At 35.2% G+C, this 22,075-nt stretch overlaps 1 protein-coding gene across 3 annotated transcripts in view; it reads right to left on the reverse strand.

The window, feature by feature from the left end:
- The window catches only part of Pias1 (protein inhibitor of activated STAT 1), a 130,712-nt gene that overhangs the window by 25,366 nt on the left and 83,271 nt on the right, over positions 1–22,075 (reverse strand). For all 3 annotated transcript variants that reach the window (XM_046426536.2, XM_058573315.1, XM_058573316.1), the window contains 4 exons: positions 21,874–21,921; positions 15,412–15,502; positions 14,634–14,768; positions 7,277–7,382 (listed from right to left, as the gene is read on the reverse strand). In XM_046426536.2, coding sequence (XP_046282492.1) covers positions 7,277–7,382; positions 14,634–14,768; positions 15,412–15,502; positions 21,874–21,921 — 380 coding nt within the window. The remainder of the gene's footprint in view (positions 1–7,276; positions 7,383–14,633; positions 14,769–15,411; positions 15,503–21,873; positions 21,922–22,075) is intronic.

Consider the following 22,075-nt stretch of genomic DNA (forward strand, 5'->3'; position numbering starts at 1 on the left):
ACTATTATCTGTAAGCTTTTGTAAATACTCTTACACCATTCTGCTGAGTTTTACCATGAATGGATGTTGAGTTTAGCCAACTAGCTTCTCTACAGAGGTGACTACATGATTTTTCTTTTTTAATTTATTGAGAAGGTAATGTATATTGATAGACTTTCAAATGCTGATTAATATAGTACTCCTGAAATAAACTGCATCTGATCACTGTTTATGATCATTTTACATATTAAGACTTACAGTAGTCAAAACATTTATGAAAAAGATCAAGTTGGAGGACTTTACCTGATTTCAAGGCTTAACATTATGCTACAGGAACTAAGATTATGGTTTGCCATAAGGATAGACACACAGGTCAATGGAAAAGAGGAGACTGAAAATAGATTCATATATTTGTGGTCAGTTTTTGACAAATGTGTCAAAGTAATTAAATGAGGGGAACACTAATATGGCATTATGTAAAAATGTGAATGTGTAACCGATGTGATTCTGCAATTTGTATTTGGGGTAAAAATGGGAGTTCATAACCCACTTGAATCAAATGTATGAAAGATGATATGTCATGAGCTTTGTAATGTTTTTGAACAACCAATTAAAAAAAAAAAGAATAATTCCTTTGGTATGGCACATTTTGAGTGAAAACCTGTTTTAATTCATTTGAAAGAGCTTTATAAACTTTAAGCTATATTTGAGAGAAATGTGATAGAAACGAAAACAATTTAACATTGACTATAAAAAGACCAAATACTATTTTCCATATTGACATTGTCCTGCATTTCTACGCTGCATTTCAAGGGGAAGATGGACAGCCCGCCATGCTCACAACCCATGATGCCCAGGGTTGCCTCAGCTATTGATCCAAACAGATGGAGAAGAATTAATGGGATTCTCCAAGCTGGGGTCACAACTATAGGTGTCACCAGGAAATTCTGTGCTGCTGCCTAAAGACAGGGACAAAGATGATAAAATAGGAGGAGATAAACAGTCAATCCTCTAAGGTCGCCTCCAGGGACCAGAGAACCTAACGGGAATGGACACTGTAAATTACATCCCCTAGGTAGCACAGCTGAATTGGGGGTTGGGTAACAAGGATGTTAAAATGGAAGCCTTCCCCCAACCTTAAGTTTGATAACAATAAAAAATAGTGTCTGTGAAAAAAAAAATAAATAAATAAATGGGGGGGGGGCTGGGGATGTGGCTCAAGCGGTAGCGCGCTTGCCTGGCATGCGTGCGGCCCGGGTTCGATCCTCAGCACCACATACAAACAAAGATGTTGTGTCCGCCGATAAATAAAAAATAAATATTAAAAATTCTCTCTCTCTCCCTCTCTCTTTAAAAAATAAAAAAAAAATAAATGGGGGGAAAATAGTCTTTTCAATAAATATTGTTGGAACAACTGGATACATATATATTATTGGAATAACTGGATATGTATGGGGAAGGGGGAATGACCTTACCTTGCACAATATACAAAAATTAACTCAAATGAATCATGGGAAATCAAAACATGGGAAACCATTTGGGAGTTAAGGTTTTGTTATGTTATGCTTTGCAGTGATAATGGTGTTTTATTATGTGACCTATAATAAAGCTATACCTTAGCTATATTTAAAAGTAATCTTGTTTTTAATCCCTGTTGTTACGAGCTACCAGAATTATCATATGAGACTGTATTTAAATTTATACTAAATAATTTTTTGAGAGAGAGAGAGAGAATTTTTTAAAAAATATTTATTGCTTAGTTTTCGGTGAACACAACATCTCTATTTTATTTGTATGTGATGCTGAGGATTGAACCCAGCGCCGCACGCATGACATGGCAAGCGCACTATTGCTTGAGCCACATCCCCAGCCCCTAAATAATTTTAAATACAATTTAAAATTCAGTTCCTCACTTGTACCAGTCACATTTTAGGTGCTTAATAGTCACATATTACTGGTGATTACCATACAGAATGGTACAGATGTGGAACATTTCCATCACCACAGATTTTTCTATTAAATAGTACTACTGATATTAGATATCTATTAGATGGAGTCATTATAGTTTAAAAATAATTTCTATCCTTCATTAATATCTGAGTATTTTAATTCAGACTTTCAGAATTTTAAGGTTGTAATCAACCAAACATATTAAGCTCAATACTCATTTTATGGACAAGGAAAGAGATACCTGGACCTGGTTTTTACTCTAGCTCTAGTTTCACTAGTTAATGTCAACAAAAATTTGAAAATCTACTATGTGCCAGGTACTGTGCTAAGCAACAGAAATTAAAACAACAATGATAATAATATGGTGATGATGATTAAATTCCTGCCCAAATGAACTCATAGCAGAGTATGAAGGAACTGATAATTTAGATTCAAAGTGAGATCATCTTTAATATGCTCTAATGGAAGCTGTTCAGGAAGCTAACTGAAAGTTAGCTCTCTAGAGGTTTCTTCTAGGATGCCTCCTGGAAAAAGCGAAACATGAAAGATAACGGTAGCTAGACAAAGGGGGTAGTCGGGACACAAACCTTCGAATTTTTCAAAAATGTCAATTTATATTTCTATCATTACTACCTTAGTTCAAAACTAAAGCACTGGGGGGGGGGGGGAAGAATTACATATTTGGAATGTAAAGTATGAGAAGGATGCACACAGATGACAATTCGAGTGCCAGATCATGGAAAACTGAATGTTATGCTATGAAGTTGGAGTTTTTATTCTGTTGGTGTTAACAAGCCATGGAATGGAAGAGAATGGTAAGATCAGATCTATTTAAATCAAGTTAGGCTGCTACCAGGGGAGAGCTATGAAGAGTCAAGAAAAGAGAAGGACATATTATTTAAGAATAGTTTTTTAAAAAATAGAGGCAGTATTTAAGGGATTATTAAATTATGGCAATTATAAGATTACACAGATTTGAGAAATATTTCAGGTGTCAGTTTGACAGGATTAGGTGAAGGCAGTTAGCTATACAAATAAGATATTCAAAGCAAAGGTCTGAGATGAAAATTCGTTATTTGGGAGCTAGTGCCAGTTTAAGCAATGTGATTGTCTATAGAAATGTTCACAGAAAAGTGGGCCAAAGATGGATCTCAGGGAACACTAACATTTAGGACACCACTCTTAAAAGAATCAACTAAAGGCAAGTGATTAAAAAGAAATGGTCAGAGAAGGACAAGGAGAGAATCCCAAGGAGAAAATGGCTAGTACCAAATGCAACAGAAACATCCAAGATAAAAATCACACTTGGCAATCAGACTAGCACTTGTAACATCTCCAAGATCAGTTTCAGTGGAATCATGCAGGTTAGAAGACCTTAATAAGTTGCAGAAAGGAGGTACAAAGACCAAGTGCAGTCTACCTTTTGAAGAAATTAGGATGAGAACAACAGGAGGAACACAGAGCTCTAACTAGAGAGGAGCTTGTTTTCCTATATTTAAAAGATGAAAGAGACTTGACAGTGTGGAGTGTCAGGAAGAGACTACAGAGAGGGAGAACTGGAAACAGGGCAAAGGGCAGATAAGTGAGAAAGCCAGGTCTTATAATTTCTATCCTTCAATACTTCTCAAAACTGTCAACTTGTATTTCCATCATTACTACCATAATTCGAGGTATCGTCATCACTATGTATACTAATTGCTATAGGTTACTAACTGACCTCACGACATCAGCTTTGCCTCCCATTGATTCAGCTCTCAAAGTAAGGATCAAATTCTTCAAATCTGAACATGTTTCTGTTTAAAATTATTCCTCTGTTTAGAAAACTTTTCATCGTGGCTAGGCATGTAGGTCAGTAGTTAGAGCACTTGCCTGGCACACATAAGGTCCTAGGTTTGAGCCTCAGTACAACAAAAAAGAAAATCCTTCAATGGTTTTCTATTATCTATCTTTTATCATCTAAATTAATTAACACTTGTCCATTTCTCTGGCCATTCCCCTCTTTTTCTCTATTTCAGCTCCACTGGCCTTTTCTCTTGGCATCTACCTTTTTCATCTCCGTCCTAACTCTCCCTCATCCATACAGTTTTGTTTTAAGCATCACAACACCAGAGAGAAGACTACATTCCCCTGTTGTACCTTTACCTTCTTCCAAGGCACATGTCACAACTGTAATTCATTAATGACATGTGTAATCATTTAATGTCTTTCTCACTAGACTGTAAACTTCTAGAGGATACAGATGGTGTTCATCTTGTTTAATGGTATATTATACTGTGCTTGGAACATAGTGGACCATTGCGTTATTTCCTTTTCTTTCTTTCTTTATTTTTTAACATGGTGGTCTCACCATGTTGCCCAGGCTGGCCCTGAACTCACAATCATTCTGCCTCAACCTTCCAGAGAGCTGGAATTACAGGCACGTACACTGTGCCTGCTTCTTATAATTTCTGAATTGAGAAGAATAAATGAATAAAAGATTAACTTAGGCAGGAAAAGGGACATTTCCTCCTGACACTGAAGAATAAAGTGAGAATGGGTACAAATGTAGATAACTTAAAAAGTAATTATGGTGGCACTAAGATTAAGGAGAAAGGAGCAATTTAGAGAATTAGAATTCACTTCTTTCAGCCCCAATGTTCTTACATTGACAATGTGCTTGGAGAGGGACAATAGTGTTTGAGCAGAATATAGGTAGTGCTTGAAGTAACTGCTAAAGGTGGAGGGGAAGAGAGAGGAACTTGACCAAGAGCTAGTAAAAAGCTGGCTTTGTGATAGGTGGGAAGGAGGCTACATAAAAGTAGAAACCAGAAGACAAAAACTTATTAAACGAAATGAACCCTAAAATGGATTTCTCTGTGAAAATTCTAAATACTATCATGTTCATTTTTTTTAAATACATAATAGCTCCTGACTTAACAAATAAAACTGTTTCCAGTAGAATTTTTTTAAATATTTTAGTTGTAGATGGATACAATACTTTTATTTTTAATGTGGTACTGAGGATCAAACCCAATGCCTCACATGTACTAGGCAAGCATTCTACCACTGAGCCACAGCTCCAGGCCCCAGTAGAATTTATTTATAAGGTATAGTGAACTTATCTATAAATAATCTGATTCTTCAAAAATATCTGAGATACCTGAAAATATTTTCTTTTTTGGGTGGGATAACTGGTAATTGAACCCAGGGGTGCTTTACCACTGAGCTACATACCTGGAACTTTTCTGATTTTTAAATTTTGAGACAGGGTCTCACAAAGTTGCTGAGGCTAGCCTCAAACTTGCAATCCTCCTACCTTAGCCTCCTGAGTTGCAACCACGCCCAGCCTGATATTTTCTTTCTTTCTTCTTCTTTTTTTTTGATACCAGGGATTAAACCCAAAGGTGCTTAACCACTGAGCCACATTTCCAGCCATTTTTATGTTTTGAGACAGGGTCTTGCTGAGGCTGGCTTTGAACTCTCAAGCCTCCTATATTAGCCTCCTGAGCTGCTGGGATTACAGGGATGTTCCACTGTGCCCTGCTCCAGCCCGACATTTTTATCTGTCAAATTGCTTTAAGCAATATTTTAAGTACATAATTAATTTGTTGGGAAAGTTATTTCTTCAATTTGTTGTCAATTACAATGAATTTTTTACTGTTGGGATATAAATTAATGTTCCATGTCTTCCCCTGGCCAGTATATAAGATAATATGTAAACAGTCACAAAAAGCTCACTGAATGTGCGAATACTTTCCACATCCAGCAGCATATTCGAGTTGAAAATACAGTTTTTGAATTAAGCAGGTTTTGCTGCTTAATAGTGCTAACAGTGGTTCCTTGCAGAAAATAAAATCCCAGGCTCACCTTATCACTCTCCCTCCAGGTGGTGCTATAGCTACAAGTGGAGAAGGGTTAACAGTCTGTGCAAAGACACTTGCCTTATTTTTATTATTATTATTATTAAATACAACAGTTTTATCTGTCATCTTTCTAGGAATTCTCTTTTCCCCACAGGCTCACAGAATTCCATAATGTTTTTCACTAGTTGACAATCTAGCACTGTGAGGCAAGTATGAAGATTGTCAGTGGAATGACCAGTAATAACTTCAGTAAGATTGGGGGTTAGGGAATTCCTCTCTCGCACTTTCCTTCAGCAGAGATATCTATCCCTTTTCTACTTTCAGGATCCCTACTATCTCCTTGTCTCTGCCAAAGGACATCCCCCAGATTCCAAAACAGCACTATTATTCTAGATCTCCATCATCTGCCAATAAATATTCCCCTTTGACTCGGGATTATGTCTGACAAGGTCTCACTACAAAACTCCTAGGCTCAAGTGATCCTCTTGCCTCAGCATCCCAAGTAGCTGTGGCTACAGGTGCCAGCATACCTGGATAACTGCATTTTTAAAAGGGCCCTTTCAAAATAGAAAAATTCTTCAGCAAACTAAAGGGTATATTGTTATTCAGGGGTAGTGCAATCATTTACTCTGGTATTAAAAAAAGGTTAGAGAAAAAAATAAAAGTTATTGTACAAAAGGAGAGGAATGTGGCCTTACCACATTAAGGTAAGTTGTTCTTAAGTACCAAACTGATAGTGAGCTCCATTACTCAACTCACATCAAGAATCCTTAGATGACAGTTATCTAACCCTACCTGTAAGCACTGAGTCTTCACTCCTAAATTCATCCATGAAGAACCTACTTCACAGAGACTAAAGGAAGAACTTAGTTCACCTCATTGGAAAGGCCATCACCTCAAAAATTAAAGCCAGTAAATCCATTCACAGACCTTGCTTACATTCCAAAATTAACATGTCAAAATGATCCATCCAGTAACATACACCTATGAGCCCAGAGTTTGGAAAGGTTTTAAAATATTACAAACCTCTTGTTACACATGAGGAACAAGAAACTCAAGAACAGAGTGACTTGTCCAAAGCCACATAATTGATTACTAGCAGAACCCACTTCACTATTATTGCCATCACCTCACTGTTTCCTTTTACTTCAGTAATACAGGCATACAGTCTTCGTATAACTCTGTATATATTTCCTAAACCTAAAATAATTTTATTGAAACTTATGCAGAGATTGTCTTCCCATCTCCTAAAATTCTTTAAACATTTATTTTATGAAGTTGTAGTAAAATATAGATTATAAAATATAATTTGTGATACAAACATTAAAACTACTCTTAGGTCTGGTTTTATAAGCTCACAAAAAAGGTTCTCAAGTGTTTTTAATCCTTTTCAATAGGCTCTAGTAAAGGAATAAGTGTTAATATTTCTTAACTTGAGAAAACACTACTCTAACCTTTAACAAAATAGTTTGACTGCATAAATGAAATAAGTTTATCATACGTACTTAAAGCTCTAGAATGATCCGGATTCCTTATTCCCTTTGCTCGTAACCTCTGAAGAAGAACTGTTGAGGACAACTGTTTTACAAGATATACTGCCATGGAATAGGTCTGGAAAAAAAAAAAGATGTAGAAAACAACATATAAGTTAAATAATACATCTATTTTAATCCCACAGCAAAAGGGAAAGAAAACTAACACTTCTTAAAATACCTACTATGTGTCAAGCACTGTCTTAGGTGTTTTCAGGAGTAATGATTCATTTAATCCTGATCCAGAAAGCTCAGAGGTGGTCATAAACCTTTCCTTATGGATAAGGAAACTAAAGTATGGAGAAGTAAAGAATCTGCTCTAATTTTATAACTGTCAAGTAACAAACTATAAATTCTAAGTAACAAACCTAGAATTCAAACCCAAGATCTGTCACGCTTCTATATTACCTGAATACCTATACTCAAAGCCAATGACAGAACACTATTAAGGCTAAACACAAACTAAGGCCATTAAAATGTCCAAGATATCATAAATCCCATGTAGTAGGTAATAGGCATATCTAAAATAGTAGCTATTAAAAATTATAAATGAGATTGGCTTTCTATTCTATACTTTTTAACCTCTCTCTATGCCTTCAACTAGCTCTTGAAAAGATTCCACTTGGGCCAAAAAGCACAGAGACTAAAGAAGGTTTGCAAATAGGAGCTGCTGGTATGGTAAATTACCACCAGAGATGGTAGCTGGAGAAGGGGACAAAGAATACAGAAGAGCCAAGGCTGAATGAAGGGCACATGGTTAGATAAGAGGAAGAAAAAGAGGACAGAGACTTATGGAATGGAGGAGAGAGATCTAAATAAGAACGATCATATTCCATTTGGTGCTAGGATTAAGAGGAAGATCAAGAGACTTGAAATGAAGCAAAAGAGAATAATAACTGCTACCATCTCTATTTTATAGCTATACAGTTTTCAAAGCATCTTAACATATACCATGTACTTAATTTAAACTGTGCAGAAGGCTATGAGAAATAGGTAGGATAGGGACTATTCTGGTAAAGGGTTGATGAAACTGCTGAGGCACAAAAAGATTATATAATCTGCTTATGATCATGTAACAGCTTGGTGACAGAGCAGGTACTTGAAACAGAAGAAAAGTTAGGGACCAAACAAGAGACTTAATGATCAAGGGAAATGTCATTCTCTTAATTCTTGGTTTCATACATCCTACTTGCTTTCAACCTCCTAAACTAGTCCAATACATATGCTAGCTTTCATCTCTTAGAAACTAGAGAAAATATTCTATAGTATCCTCTGGAAGGTCAATATTTTATTTAGAATTCAGAAACCTATCTGAGTTCACATACTGCATATTTCCTGGGATGGGGGGGAAATCAAGTGTAAAAAAGCAAATTTGCTTTCATTAGTAAATTTCACAGTATTAATATTGTGAGGAACAAGTAACCTTAAAACTTCTCTAATTTCACAGCATGTAACATACCAATCTAATACAGTACAGATAAGCTTCCTTTTTAGCAAAAACCCTTTATTCAGCACTGCGATTTATTTGCTTAATGCTTCAAATACAATAGAAACTGAAAAAATGCTAATTAACACTGTGAAATTCTGTACTGACAGCTTGAATCTTCAGAACTTGGAATTACCCTAAGGCTTCATATAAATATTTAAGAAGAGATCAAATAAAAACCACAATAAGAAGTTCAGTGAAAAGGTATGTTCACTCTAGTTGAAACATGTAACCAAATGGAGAAGAATTAGAAAGAAAAGCTGAAAAAATAATGTTAGTTGTTAGGAAATGTCACTTGTACTGACAGTAGGGAATTAAATTTTATATCATATAAAGAGGTTCAGAAGCAACCCCCCCCCCCCGAACTTAACAGTAGCACAGTACCTCTTCTAAGTAGATATTGTACTGGCCTGTCAACTCCTCCAAGTACTACCTAATTCCAACTATTGATATATAACTGCATTACTCTATTGTTTATCCATTGCTTTTTCAAGTTTCTGAAATTGTACAAATTCAAAAGATATTTACTCTATAATTAAAACATAATCTATTCATTACATGCCTATCAGCATATAAGTAATTTCTCTACAAATAATGAAAATTTAATAAACGTTACAGGCAGTGGTTACTCTGAGGTAGATTAACAAGTTACAATATAGTTCACTTATTTCCTTCAGGCATCATGCTAGTTCTCCCACTTACTTTCTTTGGAAAGACCTATTTATAACATTTCTCAATGGCAACCAATCAAGACAAAATTATCTGCAAAACGGTGTCTACATGAACTGTTAAGAGTTATCTTTACAGGTTATTAAAATAGGGATCTAAAAACAATCTAGTCGGTTATCTTCTAGGTTATAGAAAAGATTTAATTTTTCTCGATATTTTATTTCAAAAGAAAGGTTTCAAACTTGTAGACCTCCCAGGCTCTGAGGTTCCAGAGCATTCCATGGCCAGGTAAAGCATCTTCCCCTCTCTAGTGCTGTACCTCAGCAACCATAGTCTCTCGTCTCCTAAAGTTTCAGACCTCTTTAGAGTTCACTACAAGCACCCCCTTTCTTCCTCTATGGGCTATATTTTTCACACAAAACAACATTTTCAACACTCTCTTCAAAAAGGGACAGGGAAGCAACTCTTTTAAGATACACTAAAAATAGAACATTTATAAGGATTTAAACACCTATTGGTGACATGTAAATTAATCAATGGAAATAATATTACCCTGATGTCAAAAAGATTTTTATAAAATTCAAGATCTATTTCTAACAAAGAAATTCAGTCAAAGAGGAATACAGAAATATATTATTGATAATAAATAAGTTCCATCAAACCCTAATAGCCATTATGATACTTAATTTTGTAATGGTAGTTAATATTCCTATTAACATAAGGAACAAGTCAAATATGTTCACTATCACCTGTGTTATTTATTTGTTTATTCATTATTTATTTGTTTGTTCAGTACTGGGGACTGAACTCAGGAACATTCAACCACTGAGCCACATCCTCAGACCTATTTTGCATTTTATTTAGAGACAGGGTCTCACTGAGTTGCACAGTGCCTCGCCATTGTTGAGGCTGACTTTGAACTTGAGATCCTCCTGCCTTATCCTCCCAAGCTGCTGGGATTACAGGTGTGTGCCACCATGCCTGGCTCACCTGTGTTATTTAATACTGTTCAAAAAGTTCTAGCCAGTAGAACAAGAAATAATGGTGTTGTATTAGGATTACCACTACTTATGTAATGGTATATCTCAAATTCAAAACTGTCTACCTGGAAATACTAAGAAAGCATCTAAAAATCTAATGGAACTAATATATGAATTTAGGTATAAGTAAATATTAAAAAATAACTAGCTTTAAAAACAAACAAACAAATAGCCAGGGACACTGGCACATCCCTGTAATCCCCGCAACTTGGAAGGTTATGATAGGAGAAAGTTTGAGGTCAGCTGAGCAACTTAGTGAGATCTGTTTGAAAACGAAAAATAACAGCAACCAGGGAGATTGCTCAGTGGTACAGTACCCCCAGGTTCAATCCCAGTATCATAAAACAAACAAACAAACAAACAAACAATGAATACTTTAGAAAATGTGATAGGAAAAAAGATCTGTTGACAATAGCAGTAGTAATAACGACTAACAAAGGAATTAACAAAAATATGCAAGACTTATTAACTGAGGAACATAAAAGAGGATTTGAGTAAATGGAAAATAACACAGTTCCTAGAGTGACTATATTACTCACTGTTGTAAATAAAAATTCTCCCTAATTTGATCCATAACTTTAAAGAAATCTCACTCAAATTCTCAGAAAGATTGAGGTTGAGGTGGAGAAGAGGAAATGTGATAAAAATAATTCACAGTTCATGAGGGGGGGAAAAATGTGGGGAAAAAAGAGAGTAACACACGGGAACTTGTCTCATTATCTCTAATAACCTTTCCCACCTTTTCACTCTCTTTAAAGCCCTTATTTTTCTTATTTCAGCTAACTCACACGCACACTTCCTGTCTTACATATATAAGGGAAGTCATCAATCAGAACTCACCTCTCCTACACTCTACCTGATCTTCCCATTGCCATTAAAGAAGCTCTTTCCAAGCTATTAAGAGCTTTTCCAGTCAAGCAATTCAGTATTGACTATCCCTGTTTCCTCTTGTACACCAAATGTCTTCTCAGAAGAAGTTCCCTACCATCATCTTCTAAACACATTAAAGACTCTCCCATTAAGACAAATAACGCAACCTTACACTTCCCTCCATCTTACCTTCATTTCTTTCCAAAAATCACACTTCTCCACTGCCTCACCTCCAGCTTATCACAATCTGATTTATAGCTCACACTAAGGTTATCTTCACATTCCTAATTCAGAGTATTTTTTTTTCACTTCAATATATTTGACCTCTTCACACTTTCTCAGAAATATCAACCATCTCCTTTGTTTCTGGAACTCTTTTGACTTCTCATACCTACCCTCTACCCTGCACCATTCTCTGTCACTGTTTCCCCACATCCTCTGTAGGCTCATTCTCTTTACTCAGTATTAAATGTTATAGTTCCTCAAGGATAGGTCTTAGGCACTCCTCTCTTCCTTCTTGATATATTCATTTAAGCAATATCAATTATCTGTGTACCTCTAATAACCACTAATATGCAGATGAGTCACATATTTTTTCCCTCTCTAGCCCAAACTTATGCCCTTAGTGTATCTGCTCAATTGCCTATTTAGGATATCTTAAAGGCAACTCAAATTCAAAAGCTTCAAAACTGAACTCATTGTTTTCTCTATCTAGTCCTCCAATGCTCCCTCTCCCAAAGCAAAACAAAACAAAATATACCTAAACTCAGTCCTTCTCCTGTGTTTCCTCTTCCTCAATGTGTTATCATTCACCTAGTTACCCAAGCCAATAACCAAGAAGTCATCTGCCCTTTCTCTTCACCCATATTTCCAATCTATCACATAGTCCTGCAGATTCTGAAGAAACTTTTCTAGACAGAAATATGGTCATATAAACATTCTGATTAAAAAGAAAATCCTTGGGTGGGGGTTGTAGCTCAGTGGCAGAGTTCTTGCCTAGCTTGAAGTGAAGATTGGCTTTGATCCTTAGCACCACATAAAAATAAACAAAATAAAGGCATGTTGTCCATCTACAGCTACAAAAGAAAACAACAAAAACAAATTATATCTTAAAAAAGAGAGAAAATCCTTAACTTTAACATTACCTATAAGGTCCTGCATAGTTTAGCCCTCTTCCGGCTCCAGAACCATCTATTATATTGCTCTTTCCTATTCTCTCTGCTTTAGTCACAGTGGATCCTCTTGAGCTTCTTAGAAAAAAATAGGTTCACCCCTGCTACTGGGCTGTTGTAAGGGTGGTTTCCTCTGAACCTTTCACCTAACCGATTGCTACCTTTTTCTTAGCTCTTAGTTTGGTCACCACTTCTTCAGAGAAGCCCTCTCTGACCTCTCTCTGGTTTTTGTTTGTTTGTTTGTTTGGTGGGGCTAGGGATTGAACCCAGGGCCTTGTGCATGCGAGGCAAGAACTCTACCATCTGAACTATATCCCCAGCCCTGACCTCTCTCTAGTTCTAAGAACCCTGAAATAAACCATAAAATAACCAGAGTTAACATTTGATAAATTTTAAATAGAACTGATTTAATGTTATGAATTTTAATACAATAATTTAAAAACTGCAATTTTCTGAATTGTCCCAGAAAATGAATGCTAGACTAAGAAATAATATACACGTTGTTCAGAAACATACCCAGGATATATAAAAAATTAAATATACAACAATGGTGACTTTAGAATCTGCATTTATTTAGTGTTAGAACTGGAAAACTAAAAAATAAAAATTTTTATCACATGGCATATGAATTTAAGATGGATTAAATATTTAAAGGCAAAACATGAAAGCTTAGGAGTCTAGAAGTTTAGCTTGTTTACATGAGCTTAGAAAAGGCACACAGACTAAGCATCATGGGGAGGGGAAAAGACCACAAAGAGAAAAACTGGTTAAGATTTAGTTTTATGATAATGTCAATCTCCTACACATTAAATAACTATATAAATTAAAACATAAGGCTAAGAAACTGGAAACAAATATTTGCAAGATGAAAAAAAAAAACAGGTTAATTTGAAATTATATTTTAAATGATATTGTAAAATTTGAAATTTTACAATATCATTTATAAGTAATCTCAGGCACACTGAATCACTGAGCCACATCCCCAGCCCTATTTTATATTTTATTTAGAAACAGGGTCTCACTGAGTTGTTCAGAGTCTTAGTCTTTGCTGAGGCTGGCTTTGAACTCGTGACCCTCCTGTCTCAGCCTCCCAAGTTGCTGGGATTACAGGTGTGTATCACAGCGCCCACCAGGCAGGTTAATTCTTAATATATGTAAAACTCACAAAACAGTAAGAAAAAGAATATTAGAGAAACAGGCATGGATACAATTTTAAATGTAAATAGTTACAAACTTAAAACGTGTTCAATCTCAATAATAAAGGAGGATTATCAGGTATACTGCACACCTAAAATCCCAGGGACATGGGAGGCTAAGGTGAGAGGATTTCAAATTTGAGGGCAGTCTCAGCCACTTGGTGGCTCCAAATGAGAAAAAAAGGACTGAAGATATAGTTTAGTGGTAAAGAGACCCTGGGTTCAATTCCTATTGCCTCCAGGAAAAAAAAGAAAAAAGGAAACTAATTAGAATGGTAATGATGGTAAAGATTTTTTAAAAGATAATAAGTGTTGACAGGTACGCAAATAAATACTAATGGAGAGTAAATTTACATATTTTTGGACAATCTGTCAATGTACACAAAATTTTCTAAAAATTCTGCATGCTGACTTACCAATTTCACTTCTGATAATTTACTATAAGAAAACTGTCACGTGTTTGCATGTGATAATTATGAAGTAGCTATTATAGATACACTAGATAATAGCTATAGATACTAGGATGGTCTTCGAAATGTTTTTTTTTTTTACTTGACAGACAATGAATAAATCAATGAATGAAGTGTTCAATAATAGAAACTATGCTAAATAATGGCATATTATACTGAAATAAGATGTAGAAATTTAAAATACAAAAGAAAATGTAATTATACAGGAAAACAATTTTGATAAATTGCTGAATGAAAGATCAGGTGATAAAACATTTGGTTCTGCAGGATCCCACTTTTCAAATGGGAATACATTGAAAATTCATTGTTAGACAAAAATCTTTTTGCAACTCATTTTACAATATCATTTATAAGTAATCTCAGGGAGCCATGGTGATCTACACTTTCTTAAAATACAAAAATCTGGTAAAAACAATTATTCACTTACTCTTCCAATTTCTGCAGTCCATGAAACAACAATGGTGTTTGGTACTGTTGTGGACAATCGGACAAGTGAGGTAATATTAATTGGTCGGCTGGGTCGCTTTGGTTCTACACCATTTTTAGTAGGTGGAAGGTAACCCTAAGAAAGAAATATAGTTTATTTATACTTATTATTCCCACAACCATTTCAACTTTCATTTCTTAAAAACAAAAAGCAAATACCACCAACCAAAAAAAAATCCTACAAATCATATACTCGAAAATATGAATGTTTTCATTACAAACAGTGAACGTTTTTATGAGTTTATTACTATTTCTCTAAACCACCTCAGTTAGCCTAAGAAAAACATTAGTGATAAAAATTCAAAATTTCTCAAATTTACGAATCAGCTTATATCAGTATATAATGAGTATTTTCAAGTGACCAAACAGTTCCCATCCTCCTCCCCTAAGTAAGGAACAGCATTGTTCAAATCTCCATTCTACCACAGATTTACAGTTTAACATAAACATTGTTGAGATTTTATTGAAACAAATTCTCCCTGTCCTCCAACATAACACCAAAGGTACCATGTCCAACTTCAAATCCTAAACTTTATCTCCATAGCTGTCATAGCTGCTAAGTGTACATAATTGGTACAAGTGTTGCAGCCAGTTGTAAAAATAAATATACAAAATAAAAATATTTTCCTAATGAAAAACTAATTAACAGCTGTCATTACTTATTTGATAGTTATATTGATAATGTATATTAAAAATAACATTAAGGTTTTAGGACTTACTGGAAGGCTGCATGGTTTTGTATTCACTTTCACACAAAGATTGGGCGGGAAGTGATCTTCTTGTGGACAACTGGTTTCAGATAAACAAAACCTAAACAATAAAGGTTAAGTTTAACTTCCTTTATTAAGGGATAACCTAACTAATATTTTTGTTCAAGTCCTAACTTAAAAGATGATCAACTTAAAAACAACAAAAAGGGGAAAACTAAAAACTGGACATTTCACACAATGAAAAAGCACATTTGAACAGCATTAGAATACAGTTGGTGCTAGAACAACAAGACTGAACTGCAGGGGTCTACTTATAAGCAGATTCTTATTTTTTTACTTTTGTTGTTGTTGGAGATTTTTGACAATTTGAACAAACTCAAAAACTAAGCAGCCTGAAAATGTAAAAATAAATAAATAAATAAATAGTTAGGCATAAGGTATACATGGATAGCTGAGTATGGTGGCACACTTCTGTAATCCCAGCTATTTGGGAGGCTGAGGCAGAAGATTGCAAGTACAAAGCCAGCCTCAGCAATTTAGAGAGGTCCTAAGCAACTCAGTGAGACCCTGTCCCCGCCCCCCCCAAAAAAGGGCTGGGGATATGGCTCAGAGGTTAAGTGCCCCTGGTTCAATCCCTGTCCCCCGCCCCCCCCCCCCCAATTAAAGGGGCCATTTAAATAATTACATGTAAATATTTCATTCTGGGAAACATAGCAAGAGCCTATCTTAAAATAAAATGAAATAATAAGGGCTGGAGATATAGCTCAATGGCAGTGTGCTTATACAGCATGTGCAAGGCCCTCCTGGTTCAATCCTCAGTACTATCCCAAAATTTAAAAGTTAAAAAAAAAAAATGTAGGTAATTATCTATTTTATCATTTACTACAATGAAATACAAAGTTAAAATTTATGCACATAAACAGACTTTATACATGGTACCACACTTAGTCAAAGGATAAACACACATGAAGATGCTTAACTACAAATTAACTCTAGTACATTCTATACTACTGTAATAATTTTGTAGGCACTTCCTGTTGCTACTGCAGTGAGCTTAAGTATCTGTTTAAAAGGCACTGTGATTAAAAAAAAAAAAAAAAAAAAAAAAAAGGCCCTGCAATGCTAATCTCTGTCCCTGGAGTAAATTATCTATGATAGTAAAAGGTGTTAATTGACTGTTTGAGGTTATCAGTAAGGCCCATCACTAATGTCAACAATTATTAAGTAGTTCAGTTTTCAGGGAGTCAAGTTATATAATTTTTTTTTTTGGTATTGGGGATGGAATCCAGAGGTGCTAAACTACTGACTGATCCACACCAAAGCCCTTTTTTATGTTTTATTTAGAGACATGGCCTCACTAAGTTGCTGAGGCTGGCTCTGAACTTACAATCTTCCTGTCTCAGCCTCCCAAGCTGCTGGGAGGCTTACATGTGTGCACCACCACGCTCAGCTATACAAAGATTCTTGATGTGGGGGCGAGGGAAGGCTGGAAGATTGGCTCCATTAGGCTCCCAACCCTAATTATTTATGAGTTAATTAAAAATAATTGTCAACTATCAGATTGAGCAATCACAACTATCACGCTGTAGCTGTCTTCATGATAACTGTTGTTTATTTAAGTATGTTCTACGAGTGCTAGCTGTTCAGGTATTAACAGATGTTAAAAAGAAAAAAGTTCTGTACTCAAATAAAACTAAGAAATTCTGATTCAAAACAATTAAAATTATGTAATATGGAACTTCTTGGTTTTAAATAGGCTCATGTACATTATGGATCTCTAAGAAGATGACAGAAAACATAGTATTTCTGAAATCTGTCCATGAAATGCTTTTTGGTTCTCAGCTGAAAACACTAAAAACGTTGTACCTAGGACCAAGGTCTTATCCTTAGCAATAAGTTCTGTCTACCAAGCCAAAGTATTCCTTTATTTTTTGAGAACTGAAGAAGTTGAATAATAACGTCATTTATGTTATAGCTACATGAATTTAGAATAATATTTCAGGAACTTACTAAAATATTTATATCTAAATTAAATGCATAAGATTTTGGGGAAACCAAGGATAGCTATATAATTTATAAATCCCCACTCTATTCATTCATAGATATAAAAATAAATTATTTCTTTGCTATTAAAGACATCTATTAATTATTAATTCCTATTCCCAACATACACCTGAGACTCATTCCACTTTTATACAATGCTCACAGCACCTTTGATATATGGTAGGGGGAATCCTATCTCTGAAGTCTGAAATATTCATCATTTGCAAACATATTCTATAAATACCTTTGGTATAAATACCTTTGGTATAAAACCTGCCAATCATGGAATCTGGGTGTGGGGATGGTTCAAAAAATTGGAGAAAGTTTTCTATGTAAAATTTTATGAGCACGTATATATGTTCATTTTTAGGGAAGACAATCCATAGCTTCTAACAGATTCTCAAAGTCATTACAGAGCATAAAAAAAGTGAAGAATTACTGATATCTACATGATTTTTTAGAAATATACTTAGCAAACAGACATCAAAGCTCACAGAACCATCTCTAACTCTAGCAGGACCTTCCATTACAGGCTAAATTTTTATACTTCAACAGTAAGAGGATGTTAGAGTTTCCAATTACTTCAAAGCATGGTCAATTTAAAACATGAACACTGGCTGTCTGAAGCTATAGGAAAAGAATAATTTATATGAGAACTTGACTCCTATTCCATGAGGTAAAAAGTGAAATCTAAACCACTTCAACAATCTGAAAGGGAAAAAGATAAAAAGGGAATAATAACAGAAAGTTTCAGCTGGGTGTGGGGTATACGCCTGTAATCCCAGTGAACTGGGAGGCTGAAGCAAGAGGATTATAAATTCAAGGGGAGGCTCTGTAACTTAATGAGAGCCTGTCTCAAAAAACAAAAAATAGCCAGGAGCAGTGGTGTATGCCTGAAATCCCAGCAGCTTGGGAAGCTGAGGCAGGAAGATTTCAAGTTCAAAGCCATCCTCAGCAACTTAGGGGGGGCCCTAAGCAACTTGGCGAGACCCTGTCTCTAAATACAAAATAGGGCGGGGAATGTGGCTCAGTGAGTGCCCCAGAGTTCAATCCCCAGTACTCAACCCCCAAAATAAATAAATAAAATTGTAAGAGGCTGGGCATGAGGCTTAGTGGTTTGGTACCCCTGGGTTCAATCCTTGGTATGCCCCACCCCAAAAAATATACAAATTAAAATAGACTAGGTGTCTAATAGAGAAAATGTTGACCTTAATTCTGATAAAATTATTTATGTTTTAGACAAACATTTATAATGAGAACAAATAACTTAAATAATACACTGGGGTTACTGGCCTAGCCATAGAGGGAGGGGATGAGATGAAGACTATTTTATTAAAACACAACGAATCAAACATACACACACACACACACACACACACACACGGCTGGGTTTGTGGCTCAGTAGTAGTGCAACTGTCTAGCATGTGTGAGGCACTGAGTTCAAGTCTTAGCACCCCATATAAGCAAATAAATAAATAAAGATCCATCAATAGCTAATAAAAATATTTTAAAAACACACACAAAATCACATAACAGATACCAAATAAAACAAAAAAAAATTTATCAAGTTCTGGAGATAAATCTGAATTATCCATTTTTAACTAACATGATTCCCTTGGAGAGGACGTGGAGAAAAGGGAACATTTCTACACCGTTGATGGGATTAATTAAGACAACCACTTTGGAAATCAGTATAGAAAAAAAAAAAAAAAGGAAATCAGTATAGAGGTTCCTCAAAAGATTAGGAATGGAACCACTATATGACCATTAAATCACTCCTCAGTATTTGTCCTAAAGAATTGAAGTCATCATGCCACAGTCATATATGCATACCCATATTTATAGCAGCACAACGCACAACAGCCAAACTATAGAACCAGCCTAGGTAACCATCAACAAATGTATGAATAAAGAAAATGTGGTGGTGGTGGTAGTGGTGATGGTGTGTGTGTGTGTGTGTGTGTGTATAGGCAATGGAGTTTTGTTCGGCCATAAAGAAAAATGAAATTATGCCATTTGCAGAAAAATGGATGAAACCTAAGAAAATTATGTTAAGCAAACTAAGTCAAGTTCAGAAGGTCAAGGGTCATGCGTTTTCTCTCATACATGGAAGTTAGAGAGGAAAAAGGAAAAGAAAGGTGAAGGTGGAGCTCATGAAAATCAAAGATGAGTAGGAAAAAGAAACCAAAGAGTGGGTGGCAGGGAGGGAGAAGGAAGTGCTGGGGGGTGATATTGGCCAAATTATACTGCTATATTATGAGTATGTAACAACAAATACCATTAAAATCAGCAACTATACAATGCACCCAAAAATGTGGAAAGAAATAAAATAATAATAGGGGAAAAAAGATTCCCTTGGACTCTGAATTTGACTGCTGATCTATTTTAGAAAGATGACAGTGTTTCAAAACATGAACATATGTTGCTGCTTTAAAGAAGGCATGCATATTAATGTAAAATAAGAACTAGGTCTTTTATTCTAGAACTATAGTTTTCAAGGTTTACTTTGGTCTTAGAAGGCTTTCTTCAGGAGAAAGGGAACCCACACTTCAATTATGCAAACATAAAAGAAAGAAAAGGTAGCACTACTTGGTTCCAAGTATGTATGTATTTGGAGTAGTAGGTAGTAAAAGGGAAGGGATAATGGCAGTCAGAGTGTGGGACCCAAAGGGTGGCTCCATGCAACAATTTGAGAACTACTTTTTTAAAGGATAATGCCACATAACATTATGTCCGAACTGCAAAGTTAATGGCTGAGACAGATAATATAGAAGATTGCAGCAATTCCTAATTTATTATGAAGACATGAGAATTTTGTACTTTATTCAGTCTTTATCATAGTCTTTCTTGAGAGAGGATACAGTATACCTTTTATATAGAATAATTTTTGAAAGTGCCTTCTAAAACTAAGATTATCCACTAGTTTACTTGGGTAAGGTTCTGTTGTATATTACTTTTATTTTCACATACCCTCTACCCCATACTGCAGATTGAATCAAGGCAAGCAGCACTCCACCAGGGAACTACACCACCAGACCTTCCTAAAAACTTTGAGACAGGATCTTGCTAAGTTGCTCAGATTGGCCTTGAATTTGTGATCCTCCTGCCTCAGCCTCCCAGCAGTTGGGATTATAGGCCTGTAACCACCACACCCAGCTGTCAAATTGTTTTATAACATAAATTTTTAAATTTTTTTTAAATTTAAAGCTAATAACCATAGTCATATCCCTTTTAGAATCTTCAACTCAAATCTCTGTTTTTCACTCACCATTTTAAAGACTAGATCAGATCAGACATAGTGGGGCGAGGGGATAGAGAAGACTGAAAGAACACTGGTTTGTGTAGAGGGGAGTGAGGGAAGGGAGGGGCTATGGGGATGGGAAGGAAGGTAGAATAAGACAGACATTATTACCCTATATACATGTATAATTACACTATAGGAGTGACTCTGCACCATGTACAACCAGAGGAATGAGAAGTTGTGCTCCATTTGTGTACAATATGTCAAAATGCATTCTACTGTTGAGAGAGAGAGAGAGAGAGAGACAGAGAGACAGACAGACAGACAGACAGACTAGATCAGAGGTTTTCACAGTGCTCCATGAGATACAGAACAGGAATTTAGATCTCTTTCCTAACTTACTACTAAATTAATAATTTGTACATTTGATTTAGCATCTGATTATTGAGACTAAGCTGTTTATTTTCCCCATGATATAGGGTAAATAACTTACTGAGGAAAATAAACTATTTCCTCTCTACCTCCTATTTCAGTAAGAACAATGTAGAATAGCTGGGTTTGTACACTGAATAATCAGAGCAGCATAAAATTGGTTTATATAAGTAAGAGAGATTATTATAAAAGTTTCTTGTTAATTCTAGAACGAAATGATTGGGCTATTAAAAAAAAGAAACTAAATAAGGAGCAACTGTGAACTCAATGGTGGAAAATTTTCTGATCGCCACTGAAAACTTTCAAGAGATTTAAATGTTTGATTTAAAATATATAGTACAAAGCAAATTAGAATACTTGGTGTTTGTAAGTCCATGGGATACTACAAACTTAAGTACTAGTTCCTTATCTACAATTTTGCCTCTTATGCAGTAAGATCCTTCCTCTTAAGACTGAATATTTCTAAGAGCTGACCACTATGATATTTTAAAATATCATTAGCTAGAACTTCTTAACCAACTGAAGGCAACCAAGGTGGAGAAATGTAGTTAAATATGCAACACACTACTTGTTAAACTAAATCTAAAATTAGATAAACATTAGGACATCTCTTAACAGGAGAATGTTTTCCTTACCCAAATACCTATGCCCAATATTTCTAATATATTTATTTAAAAAACGGGTAATTTTTAAAATAAATCTTTAGGGAATATTATCTTTTAAACTCTGAATGTGTACTATAGTCAACACTGTACCTTAATTGGACCTGCACTGTGAAGTCACATTTGGTCCCAGAAATATCCCTAAAATAGAATAAGAATTACAGTTATTTTCAAAATATGTACGTGGAAGCTGATTCAAAGATACATTCTAGAGAAGTTTTTCAAATTATCAGAGATGTAACTATTCTTAAAGTAAGTAACAGACTATAATAATATTTTCAACACTATTATTAGT

Source organism: Marmota monax, unplaced genomic scaffold, assembly GCF_021218885.2.
Source record: "Marmota monax isolate L192 unplaced genomic scaffold, Marmota_monax_Labrador192_F-V1.1 WCK01_AAM20220418_F8-fsc00078, whole genome shotgun sequence".
Classification (NCBI taxonomy): Eukaryota; Metazoa; Chordata; class Mammalia; order Rodentia; family Sciuridae; genus Marmota; species Marmota monax.